Source organism: Drosophila busckii, chromosome 2L (assembly GCF_011750605.1).
Source record: "Drosophila busckii strain San Diego stock center, stock number 13000-0081.31 chromosome 2L, ASM1175060v1, whole genome shotgun sequence".
NCBI classification, from domain to species: domain Eukaryota; kingdom Metazoa; phylum Arthropoda; class Insecta; order Diptera; family Drosophilidae; genus Drosophila; species Drosophila busckii.
This window is the reverse complement of record NC_046604.1, coordinates 2,054,605-2,068,056: the sequence shown is the minus strand read 5'-3', so window position 1 is coordinate 2,068,056 and position 13,452 is coordinate 2,054,605. Positions and strand designations below refer to the sequence as shown.

At 36.6% G+C, this 13,452-nt stretch overlaps 1 protein-coding gene across 1 annotated transcript; it reads right to left on the bottom strand.

The window, feature by feature from the left end:
• Positions 1 to 1,922: 1,922 nt before the first annotated feature.
• On the bottom strand, positions 1,923 to 2,734 carry LOC108604557. Its single transcript, XM_017994089.1, has 3 exons — positions 2,717 to 2,734; positions 2,407 to 2,597; positions 1,923 to 2,355 (listed from the first exon to the last, which is right to left on the bottom strand). Exons 2-3 carry the CDS (start codon positions 2,582 to 2,584, stop codon positions 2,009 to 2,011), a joined length of 525 nt encoding a protein of 174 aa, XP_017849578.1. The 5' UTR covers positions 2,585 to 2,597; positions 2,717 to 2,734; the 3' UTR covers positions 1,923 to 2,008.
• Between the last annotated feature and the right edge of the window lie 10,718 nt (positions 2,735 to 13,452).

Sequence of the window (13,452 nt, the reverse complement as noted above, 5' to 3'; positions counted from 1 at the left end):
ACTATTTCGAGTGAAATAAATCTGTTAAAATGTGCAAAACTCTGCCAGCGCATTGCGGCGAGCATTTTAAGGCAGTCTGATGTAAGGGGCGAAGGGTTGGGGTGGGCTTGCATATTAAGGGTAAATTGGGGGATAGGAGCGCTGTGGCAACATTGGCATCATTTTTATTGCCAAACGTGTTTGTTGCTCAATTTAACTAAAAGTGTTCGGGGTCTCTGTCGACAGCGTCAAGTAATATTGAATGGCTTTAGATAAGCAAGCAAAGCGACTAAGACATACCCTGTTTATGTTTTAAAGACAATCATTTGTTAACTAACTTAAGCTAGTGAAATACAAATAAATATTAAGCCAAACTTTGAGTTCGAGCAAAACAAAGTTCGATTTGCATAGCAAAATAAATTTTGGAGAGCAGCAAATCATTTATATGAAATAAAGTTGAGCTTAAAATAAAGTTAAATCAATTTAAAGTCACTTTTAAATTTATATAAACAATTTTGTGGGACAGCAATCAAAACTTCATGGATTTAATATGATGAATTAAAAATAATGTTGAAAATGTAATGAACTTAAATAAATCAAAAGTTTATAAAATAAAACTCAACCCAACAGCCTTAATCCCTCATAGGTTGTAAATCCATCAGAGGAAGTTTTAATAAAAACAAAATAGTAGAAATTTTTTAATTAAAGCAAGCTTTGCTTTTCAATCGTTTCATTTGTATTACTTGTTATTATTTTTAGCTTTAGTCTTTTCGAATTAACAATAATTTCAATTGCAAACGCCTTTGAATTTTATTTACGTTTATTTTAACAAGCTTTTCGTACATTTGCTGTCAAATCAATATTTGTTGATAGCTTCACAGTCGAACATTAAAACGTTGTTCAATTATATTAAGCATTTGCCCACAAATAAAATCAAACAAACACACACACACATACCACTATATATATATATATATATGCGTGTGTGTTGCTATGCTTACACAATTATTTGTTGGTTTTACTCGTACGCTCGATTTTAGTTTTTCAATTTGCTTACAAATTTTTTTCGCTGAATTTGCTGCATAAATAATAAATAATATCATTGTCGGTTTGCTGCTGATGTCGTTCATCAATTTTATTTTCATTTTCATTTAGTTGCGGCTTGTCAACAATGATAGTGTTTGCCCATTGCTCTGACCGCAATTGCAACATAAATATGCATGTAATTGCAACAACAACAACAATAAAAAATAAACAAAGTTTAGTGTGAGTAAATGGCGTCAAAGATTGTGGAAGAGAAAGCAAAACAGTGTGCATGGGCAATTGCCTGGCAGGCAGGCTGACGTGCCTCTTGACAATTGCTACGTTTTTCGATTTGCCAAAAAGTAGCAACGTAACTGTTGTCGCCACAGCAAAGGTGTAGGGCACGCCTATTTGTGCACAGTTCAACGCCCCCCTAACACAACGACCGATGCGAGTGCAAGAGCGAGCGACAAAGCTTACGTGACTTGTTTCATAAACAAACAGGCCAAAGTGCACGAAAATTGGCAACACATAGCTTTTGGCACAGGTGTCTGTGTCGCGCTCTCGCTCTGCCGCTCGCTCGCGCTCTGTTTGACATTGAGAAAAGTTGTCTGGCAATTTGCACTTTTGCATACAAGTTGGTAATTGTTTCCGCTGAATGTTGCAGCTGCTGCTGTTGCTGCTGCTGTCGTTGCTTATGACCAGTTTTAATCATGCGCGTTGGGCAGCTGCGTCTAGCTTTAGTCTAAGCACTGCGACTGTCATTTAAACTAAGATGTAAGGCTGACTAAATGAGACAGCAAAACTTTTCTCATTAAGTCGCATACACACATACAATGACACTTATGGCAGTTGCAAGTGCGCTCCAAACTTTCAACATCATTAGCATGCGCTGAAAAGTAGGCAATTTTTTTTTGCAGTTTGGCTTTGCTCAGTTTTATTGCAATATGAACAGTTACAGTGCTTCAATGTGTGTGTATCAAACAAGGCGCCGTCACCTGACAGTTCACATGACCTTGCAGAGACAACAGCGTCCCTTTGGCAATTGCTCAGCATCTTCCTCTGCCGCTGGCAGCCGCTCGTGCTGCTTGTTCACAGCTGCCTCAGCTGGTTGCGGCTGCGGCTGCGGCTGCGGCTGTGGCTGCGGCACATCGCCAACGATTTCAGCTTGTAGGGGCATAAAGCTGGCCATAGCTTCGAAGCCTATGGGCGGCAGTCCTATGTCGCCGCTGGGCAGCTCCGCTGGCAGTTTGACGCGGCTTTCGCGCCAAATGCTGTCATAGCGCGCTCCATACGAAATGTTCTCATCCTCAGCATTGCTCCAGGACTCATAGCTCTGCACTATATTATCAACTATGTTGCAACTATCAGTTGGCATTTAAAACTGCAAGCAGCGCTACTTACAGTCGTTGACTATTTTGGCGGCCAGCAGGCGACTTGAAATGCCAGGCACAAAGTCTGGCGCATCTGGATTCAGGCGACTGCCACTGGGCAGCGGCTGCAGCTGCTCATCCGTTGCCGAAGTCTGCTGCAGCTCAGCTGGCGCATGTAGCTGCTCACTATCGCTGCTGGTTGTATCCATTGCTAGTGCAGAGCTGCAGAGTTTTCAATTTTAGAGTGAGTTTCACACAATCAAATGCTGACTACAACTACAGCTTGAGCAATAAAATACGCAATGACAGTTGACTCAAGGCAACATAACAATAGAAATTACCTGTAATGTATACACAGATACATATGTCTGTTTAATTCTAATAAACTAAATATTTTGTCAAAAAATAGAAATGATGTAAATTTCAATGCTCCATACTCAATTGTCAGACTATATATATCATATATGCATTTTGAATTGTTCACCTGCACTGCAGCTGCACGGAAAACAATGTGAAATATATATGACAGCTTATATTTAAAAATTGTGCGCGCTGCATTGTCAGTTGATATGCATATATGAACTGAAGAGCATTGTTAAAAGTTTATATATGAACTACACAATGGGCCGCTTGCTGTGGTTATTGTTGTTGCTGCTGCTGCTGTCTTTTTGCTATCGGAGCTGCTTTTCGTACAGCAGCTGGCACTAATGTAAACCGTAACTACTATTGTGCTCTTCTACTAGCTTTTTATGTACATACATATTCGCATGTAAACCCCATTGCCCCATAGCTAGAGCAGACTGCATAAAAATGGCGTGCGTCAGCCCCCAGCACTTGCCAAATATTTTGCCAAAGCAAATAAATCCATTTCAATACCGTTTGCCATTGACGGCGACAACAACAACAACAACAACAACCACACAAGCGAGGCTATCAAAAAAAGCAACGCAGCAAAGTATTGTGTATCGTTTTTGGTATCGAAATGCAACCGGCATTGGTATCGAGTATTAGTGGATTAGAGCCAGCGCAGTCAGCTTACCCCACTCCAGCCCCAGCTCCAACCCACATGCATGTAAAACCGCTTAAACAACAACGTAAATAAATCAATGTAAACAATCGAAACAGTTGTCGGTAAATTGAAATTTGAAATGCGAATGTTGCCAAATTCGCAATCTCACCCAACGGCTGTCACTTGCTTTAAGCCCATGTGACAGTAAATGCAGCTCTAAAATAAGCAAGAAAAAAAATGCATTTTAAATATGTTGCTATATGAACTATGAGCAGCTTAAAAATAGCTATAAATATAGTGAAATTTGCAAGTAACACAATTAAGTCTTCACTGCATAAATTCGTTTTGGCTATTAAAGTAAAATATTTGTTTTAAGTTCAAAAGCATAAATTGAAAAAAACTGATTCTAAATACAGTGACCTATAAAAATAAAAAAAAATAAAAAATATTTATAAATTCTGTTTGTAGTAGTTTTGTCATACTCCACATTGGAGAAGCGGCAGAGTGCTGAACGCCAATAAGCGATAGTAGCGATTGACGCCCTGGATCTGCCTTCACTATCATCTAGATCATTTTTCTTTTTACTTTGTCAACTAGATGAGTCATTGTACTACCAAATCGTGTACATATATATATATATATCTTCTTGAACTGAATTATACACAGTTAAATATTGAACGTTGAAGTGTCTTGATTTCTAAATTATCTAATGTGCTTATCATTTTCATCATCCCCGATAAAAAAAATCTATAAATTTCTAAAAGCTTTGCTGCTTAAATTTGCTTAACGAATGTTTAATTTAAACTGTCTATTAATATATTAAAATATTTGAGCAGATACAAAGAGCTATAAAATCTTTAAGCTCAATTCGATACCCATAGAATGCAATAATTCAATTAATAATTCAACTAATAAACTTAATTAATTATTATTTATTAAATAAAGTAAAATATTTGAGATGACAAGTACAATGGGCTTCAAAATATTTATAAATTCTATAAAATTTATAAGCATTAAAATCTTTACTTTACTGTTTAAATTTGCTGAATTTAAACTGGCTATTAATGTATTAAAATATTTGAGCAGATACAATGAGCTATTAAATCTTTAAGCTCAGTTCGATTACAATTAATCGATTCATTTTCTTTGCACTGACTAATAAAGTAAAATATTTGAGTTCAGTGCTTAAATTAAAACAAGCTGCCATTAAGTATACAAAATGAACTTGAGTAAAATGGTTATTAAATATTGCTTTAGCTGAAAATCGTTATCGTGCATCAATTTATTATCCACTTAAATTTTACGCAGAACGCAGCTCAGCGGCGCTTTGTCAAGCATTTTCAGCAGAAAAGCAAAAAGAAAATTCATGCGTTTTGTTCAAGTATTTTTTATACAACGCCTGCTTCTTCTTCTTTATTTTTTTTGGCGCATTGCACAGCTGAATGTGTGTGTGTGTGTGTGAGGCGTTGGCATCATGTGGCACGTGTCATGTGGCAGCAGTGCAGCAAATGCTAAGCAAGCAAAAGCTACCAACGACTGTCAGCAAGCCAAAGCGAGATAGCGCATGAAAGAGAAAGAGACAGAGAGAGAGAGAGTGTGGGAGTGTGAGAAAGCAGACGCCAACGCATGTAAAGCTTTGTCAGTGAATGAACTGCGTATGAAACAAAGCAACAGAGCGAGCAACAAAAGAGCAAGAGCCAGAGCAAGAACAAGAGCTCCAACGACAGCTCGAATTCACTAGCGGCAGTGACTTTCAAGAACACGAGCAACTGCCTTGTCCAACTGTCATGTTAACGTTTGTCCAGTTTTGTTAGCTGCCATTTCACACCGCATAGATTTTATGTACTGTGAAATTTTCAACGTAACAACAACAACAACAACAACAGCAGTTACTTGTGTCATAAAATAAAGTAATTAAAAACCACAACAGTCAGTCAGTGTGTGTGCGAGCGAGAGAGCTAAACTGCTGGCGCTTTTATTGAGCAAATACTAGAGCAGGTGCTTGTAGCAATTTTTATGATGAAATTACAAAATTTTAATGCCGGCTTGTTTGTAATTAAATTTTTTTTCTTTCTTTGCTAAGCATTTGCATTTGTTGTTGGCACTTTTATGTGCCTAACACGTGAGGCAACGTTTTACGACATTGAAGTCAGCAGGCGCTTTAACTTTTTTTTTAATCATGCAAATTGCTTTGTCTAATATAAAGTGCACTTTTAATTAAATTTAATTGCTGTTCAATGTCAGTACAAATAGCCAATAATTGTCATAACAAACTGCAGCGCAGTCAATCGTTGCCAACTTTTGACTTTCAAGTTAAGCGCGTAGACAAGTGCGAAAAGCACAAAAACTTAAACGCAACAATCCTTGAAAATAAAATGTACAACTGTCAAAACTTTTTGCGCAACAATAAGCTCAACTCGTGGCTTCTACTCCCTGCGGATTCAGCAATAAAGCTACGAAGCTGTTAAAAAAATCCTTGCTAAAGTCTTCAACTATATAAAAATATATATATATATTGGACAGCGCTATAGATATACTAACTAATACGCCCATTCGTTTGCCGTGCTGCGCCCAACTGCCGCTGGCTTAGCTGGCTACATATCAATTTGTTGCGTATACGCCGAGTGGTCACACTGGGACAGCCAACAGCCGCTGGCATGCACTACATATGTATGTGTGTGTGTGTGTGTGTGTGTGTGTGAATAAGCTAAAACATTTGCAATTTACGTTACAGCGAGTGTGGAGCATGCATGGCATAGCTGAAATGCTCGGGAGTCCACTGCAATTTCCGGCAAAAATCGAACGCAGTCAGCCACTGAGGCAAATCGCCAAATGTCCCCAATGAGAGCGTTTCTGGCAATGGCTGTTGCATTTAAAATATTTACACAAATTGCAGTTTAGTGCGACTGCTAAGTGTTGCTTAAGGCCAAGACAGAAAGTACTTAAGTATAATGAGCTTAAACGTAGCTAATAAAGGTTAATAGAAAAGGGTTCTATTATATTTTTATAAATGTGATAAAACTTTAATAAAATATGAAAAAAATAGATAAAGATTAAAAGGCCTGCTAAGCAATAATTGCAGCTAAATTTGACTGGTACTCGCCCACATAAAATTAAAGAACTATTTTCTTATATAAACACTGCGAATATAAATTTATATATGTTACTAAAATTGCATTAAAAATAAGTCAAATTAAATCTTTGATATTTAAAATTTCAATATTGACCGTAAGTCTATTAATATTACTTATTGTCATTAAATAATTATTAAAAAATTAAAAAAAAGGCAAGAAATCCTTGAGCTGTGCATGCTTAAAGCCCCGATGGCTTCATTGCCCATGGCACATGTCAATTAAATTCATGAATATTTTAGTATTCTATTGAAACGCAATTCGACCTTCTGGGTTGGGAGCAATTTCGTTTTGTAACTTAAATTTGGCCTTGGCACCGTTAATAAATCATTTAAAATGCATTCATGTCATTTTCGTTATTTGTTACATAATAAAGGCAGCGGAAGGACCTTACACATACACATGTAGCCAGGCTGATAAAGAGTGTGCAAGAGAGAGAGCGCGAGGCGGGGGAAAACAATAAGCAAATGTAAATCAACAGAATGAAAAAGCATTCAAATTGTCAGGCGGTGGCGAAAAAGGAAAAGCGCCAAGATTATTAAATCCCAACATGACAATCGACAGCAAGAGCAACATTGACAAGCAGCAGCAGCAGAAGAAGAAGCAGCAGCAGCAGCATCCAACGAATAGTGACGACAGCATTGTCAGTGATGACAGCGTCAATGTACCTGACAAAAGCAGCGCAGGCTTGGACAAGAGCATGGCCCAGACTTTCAGTTGAGTCAATAAAAAAGCAGAAGAAAAAAAATGTAAAGCGCTATGAACATGTGTGTGTGTGTATAACAATTATGAGTTTTTCTTTCAACGTTTGTGCTATCTGAATTAAAGGCAATTATCCTTATGCAAATTATGCAGCAAGGACTGAAGAGCTGCCTGACTGGTCGACTGACTGGGTGGGTGGTTGTTTGTTTGACTGTTGCCTGACTTGACTGACAGCTGGCAATTGTCACAATACAGTTTGAAGCTACTCAGTCATTTACATGACAGCACAATCGCCACGCCCACGCATTGTCTATGGGGCGCGGTACATTTAATTATCTAATTACACTGTTGTGTGTGCTCTGCACTTAATGCAGCCTATAATTAAATTTATTATTCGCTTTTATTGAAAAATTTTCAATTTACTATAAAACAAATCAATGGGAGGCAAAGTATTGCAACATTTTGTTGCAGCGCTATCTTTTGTAGCTTAAAAGTTATGGAAAAAAATAGATTTTCAATTTTATTTAGTTATTTTAACAAACGTAACAAACTTTTATTAAACAATGCTACAATTCTACAAATTTTTTCTATTGATTAATACACAATAAATAAATTGGCTTATTATTTTGTGATAAGCCTGAAGTCAGTCAGTCCACGGGCAAACAAATCAAAACTCAGCGCTCAGCTTCGTACAAAGCTCTGCGACGCTTTCGTTCAGTCGCAGCAGCGAACAGCGAATAGCGATCGTTGCATACGAACGAAAGACGCGAGCAGCGCTGCGTTCGGCTGACTGAGAAACGAGCATTGGCTGTCGTTCACGCTTTCTGCGCAGCGACGCGCTCATTTAGTCGCAGCAGCAAACAGCGAACACCGATCGTTGCATACAAAGTTCGTTTTACGAACGAAAAACGCGAGCAGCGCTGCTCTCGCTAACAAACGTATTGGCAGACTGCACGCTGATGAGACGATCATTGGCTGTCGATTACGCTCTCTGAGCTATTTGCGCTCTCTCAGCAACGAAACAGCGACGCTTCTATTCGGCCGCAGCTGCATACGGCGCAGAGCGATCGAGCGCTGTCAAATGAAAATGCTCACCTTGCATTCGAGAGCAGCCGAGGCAAAGTGTCGACTAAAAAAGCAGTGGGCTTGAATAATAATAATAAATAATTTAAATATATTGCGCTCTTTTGTACTATTAATCTATAACAGATGTCAGCTGTATAAAATATGATAAAATATTTAGCAAATTAATTAATTTGAATTTTATCAACTTGCATTAAAACAATATTCATGCCTTGTTTTATAGGCTTTATATGCCAACGGTAATAATTTTATTAGAATCCATGTTAAACAAATTTTTCAATCTTTCAAACAATTTAATATAGCTCTGAAAATTGTTAAGCTAACTATATGTATCTATAATCTATAAAAAATACAATTGTTTTGTATTAAATTAATTTAAATTTAAGCTAATATTGTTTAGCGTGTGCTAAGTTGTGCCCAAAAGCAAATCGTATAGTATATATAAATTACAAAAAATAGCTAGCAAAACTTTAAAATAGTTTATAGTCTTACAGTAGCTCTCTGTATCTTTCAATGTGTTGAGTCAAGCGCCGAAATTTAATTTGCCTGGACTATTAGCTATGCTATGTATGCATATATAAGCTATATATCTATGCAAGCTATGCAATAAGCTTTGCGGCCTTCACAGCAACCGCAAGCACTTGCTCTCTTTCTCTCTCGCTCTCGCTCTTGCGTTGCCACATGATTTTGATGCTACAAAAATTAAATAGATTTTGTTGCATGTGTGTGTGTGTGTGTGTGTGCAGCTTGCTTTGATTTTTGGCCACATTACCGCATTATTTTGGTTGCCGCAAATGTTTTTTCAGCTGCTGGCCGAAAGACAAAGTTTACTTTGAAGCAGCAACAGCAACAGCATCTCGAGCTATTTGATATGCTTTGCTTAACATTGCTGGTCATTATATGTTTCAGTCTGCTCTTCATGCATGCAAAATGCCTTTTATTAGTGACGTTTGATTGCATTTAACAACAACTCGGCAGCAGCTGCTAACAAATTTTAGTCTATTGCATTATTAACTATTGTTCATTAACGTTCAGCTCAGAGATAGAAATATTTGCATATTCGCAATTTGCATCTGTTATTAATTTATAAGCATGCAAATTGCATTCTATAAATACACACAAGCTGCTTAGAAAGTATTTTGCGTATTTAAATTTAAAAGAGCATTAGCTGGGCGACAGTTTGCCTAACAGTTGATCAGGCCTTAAGCTGAGCAGGGGGCAGTTTGATTGGGGATAACTGGCGGTTTGCTTAATTAAAATTCCTTGCAACATGCAACAAGCTTGTCAAGTGCAATGTCTGTCTGTATGTCTGTGTGTGTGTGTGTTTACTCAAGCGTATTGCTGCTGTCTTGGCCAACAACTCATGCTACTGCTACTGCCCAAGCTGATACCACACAACGTTGGTTGGCAAATTTGTGATTGTATTTGACTCAATCAGTGAGACACACACACACACACGCACACATAGCCGCTTTGTAAGCGCTGCTGTAATTAGCTCATTTATGTTGACTTTGACACACACACACACAGGTGTCTTTGCGTTCTTCGATATAAATTGCTGCAATTAATTTGGTTTATTCATTAGACAGTTGGCCTCACAACAGTTTCGACAAACCAAAAACCAAAGCTATTCATAAATGCTGCGGCATAAATGCCATCGCCCATTTTCCAAAATGCTGCGGTTGCTCTGTTAAGTGCAGTGCTCAATGGCAGATTCATGTTGTTTTAGCTCATGCATTATTAAAGGCTCTAAAACTCTAATGGACATTGGCAATAAATTGAATGCTGATTTGCTATTAATTACACAGCCATAAAGCTCCACAATCATGAGTGTCTATAAATAAACGCTTGACTTTGCTTTCATTTTTATTTTGTGCCAATTGAAAGCTCAAGCAAAGTGTCAGTCAGTCAGTCAGTCAGACAGCGTGGATTTAATTAACATTGAATTCAATTAGTTCGGGTTATTAGCACTGCTGCATGCGTTTTATATGCTGATTGAGCTCTTTTGTTCATTTGCTTTAGTTTAGCATTTAAAGCGTTAGACGCGGCGTATGCTTGATGCAGTCAAAAAGCAATTTGCAGCAGCCACAAGTCGAGAGCGAGACAGACGCAACGCTTAATAATCTCATAACTGCAACTATGAAACTTAAGCTGCGCAAATTGAGTCTTGAGTTGCATCAGCTGCCTGCGCTGCGTTCTGTTTGTTTGCCTCGCAATAAATACAAAATACTTAAATTGCAATGGCATTGCGCATACGCCATGTGTACACACACACACACACACACATACAAAGCAACTGCTTAAAACAATTAGAAATGCAACATTGTTTTAATCTCTTTTGCATTCAACGCAAATTGCTTAGCATTAAGGCGCTTGCCACAAAACGCAAAATGCCAGCCCCAGCCCCAGCCCCAAACCAAAATATATATATATAGCTAAAATGCTTGCCTCAAAACATAAGTGCAATAATTCGAATTTAAGCGCTGCCTTACAGTGCTTAGCACTTGACGTTGGCTGCAGCTTCTTCTATTCAAAATATGTGTGTGTGTTTGCACTCGACTTTGGCTTAGAAGTAGCTGCGTCTTACCAAAACTGCGCTAGACTACACAGAAAACAAATTCAGCATGAATTCAATGTAAGTTTTCTTAGCCTTAGTATGAAATAATTGTAAATTTCAAGCCCGAATATTCTAAAATTCGTTTCCAATTGAACTAAAAATATTTTCCTTTGAAATACTTAATACGACCGACTTCAAAGTATTTTATTAGCCTAAGTATGAAATACTTGAATAATTCAAGCCCGAATATTCTTAAATTCGTTGTTTATTTATTTATTTATTTTATTTAATGTCAACTATGGACAGTCGACGATAAAAGAAAAGGATTATAAAAAATATTTAAAATTAAATTTAAAAATTATTTAAAATTATGAATCATTATCATTTCAACTTAAAATTATTTTCTTATGAAATACTTGAATATTTCAAGCCCGAATATTCTTAAATTCGATGAACTTAAGAAAATTTTTAAAATTATTTTTGTCTTAACCAAAGTATGAATTACTTCTATTTCAAAACATTCTGAGTGAATAAATTCTGTAGTTTCGAAGTAATGAAATATTTTTTATCTCAAATATAATATTTATATATATAATACAGCAATATATTAGAGAAACAGCCTTTATACTTATATTCACTTTAGCTTTATTCACTACTGCTTAATAAGTGAGGCAAACTATATCAAGGAAGTTATATTAATACTGAAACTTTATACTGATGTCATACTTAAAAAATCTCAGACTTAAATTAAGCTGAAAATGCTTTGCATATGCGCACTTTTGTTTCTTTCAGTGTAGTCAGCCACTTGTCTGTGCTGTTGTGGGGTTAATCAGTTGGGTTTGCATAGCTATTGACGTCATGCATTTGTGGTTGGCAAAACGGCGACGCTGTGGCTCATGCTACGCTTAACTTTATGTCATAAGAAGTGGCAGAGGTAAGACAATTGCGCTATTAGTTTTGCTTATAAATTAAGTAATGATTTCTTTGTTTGAACTGCAGCTCTTTAAATGGTTAGTCTGGCTGCTTGGGCTTTTGAAATTCATGCGCAAGCCGCGGCAACATTAAAAAAAAAGATTGCAAATAAATGTTACGTATATTTAAATGTATAATGAGCAGCCTGAAAGCTTTTTAATGGCTTTTCAATTAGACGAGGTCAGCCCCGCGCTGTCTATCGGTCTGACTGTCTGTTCCTTGCACTCACCACACACACCTACGCTAATAAAAAATTGTATATATAATTATAGAGGGCAGGCAGGGCTGACAAGTCAGCGACAGTTAAGCTGTAACAAGCGTTACACACTTTGCGGCTTCAAGACAGTTGGGCTGACAGCTAAAGTGGGTACGAGTAGCTTAATTGCATTTTTCTGCAGAATTTTCACTAACTAATTGTAAGCTCAAGCAAGTTATGTAGCCCTGTTTGGCAATTATTACAATTTAAACTGCCACGCCAGCTGGCAAATTAATTCGAAAGCAATTAAATAAAATTTTTCTAAATCGCGCAACAGCTGCAAGCTTAAGATAAAAATGTTTGCATATTCAATAATATTACTATATATACCAAACAGTCGCTCATTTATCATTTTCAGCTTGCAGCCTGCAAATCAAATTAAACAAGAATTTAATTAAATAATAAACATTATAACAATTTTAATAAGCCAGATAAATAAATTAAAATGCACACATAAAAGCACAACCTATGCTAAAAACAAACATTGCTGTAGCTGTGTGTGTGTGTGTGTGTCAAATTTAATTTTGTCAAAACCGCAAATTGACAAATATTTCAACACACCCACACTTAAATTTTAAATTGATTTAGGCTGAATTTATTGATTTCAATTTTGTCAACAGAGCAGAGCGCGCACCCAAATCAGCAACTTTATGGCCACACACCCCCAACCACTTGACGCTCTCATTATGAACAGCAGTTCTTCATGAACTCAAACAAAACGCTTTGGCTAAAATATTTGCATTTGCTTAGCTAATTTGCATGTGCGAGAATATAAATGAATGTGCCATGAAATGCTTAAAGCTTCGCTCACCTCAAGCAGCTCAAACTCTAAGTGAACTTAAAACAAAGAGCGCTACTATTATTTAAATTATAAAGTTCTAACAAATTAGTCAACAAGCGTTCAATATAAGCAATAAAATACACACGTTCGATATTATTTTAAAGCTAAAGTTGGCTCTAATTAGTTATTGTGCATAGGCTTAGCTAATTCAGCTATTGTTGCATTTTAGTTAATGGACTTAAATTACTTGCGCTTATTTATTGATCAATTCAATTGAAATTTGTGGTCGAATGCTATTTAAATATACAAATATATTTTGTTATGCCAGAGCTAATTGATATTGCAGCATGCTCAGAGTTAATAATATGTTCAGCTAATTGTTGCTAGTTTTATATATAAATATGTGTTAAGCATTAATTGTTGCAACTTAAAAGCAAAACTGAGCTGCGTGTATATATTCTATATATAAACCAATAAGCAAACAACAATTGCAGCTAATTTCTAAAACAATTGCCAAGTAATTTATTTATTTAAATATTGTTGTCTTTCATGCTGTTTGAAGTTCGAGCAATTAAGCTGCACTATT

Bases quoted from the DNA above. Each gene is read 5' to 3' on its own strand.
- LOC108604557 (XM_017994089.1), bottom strand. From the start codon at position 2,584: ATGGATACAACCAGCAGCGATAGTGAGCAGCTACATGCGCCAGCTGAG. The intron at 2,356-2,406 runs GTAAGTAGCGCT...GTTGCAACATAG, and splicing joins CGCCAAAATAGTCAACGACT to TTGATAATATAGTGCAGAGC.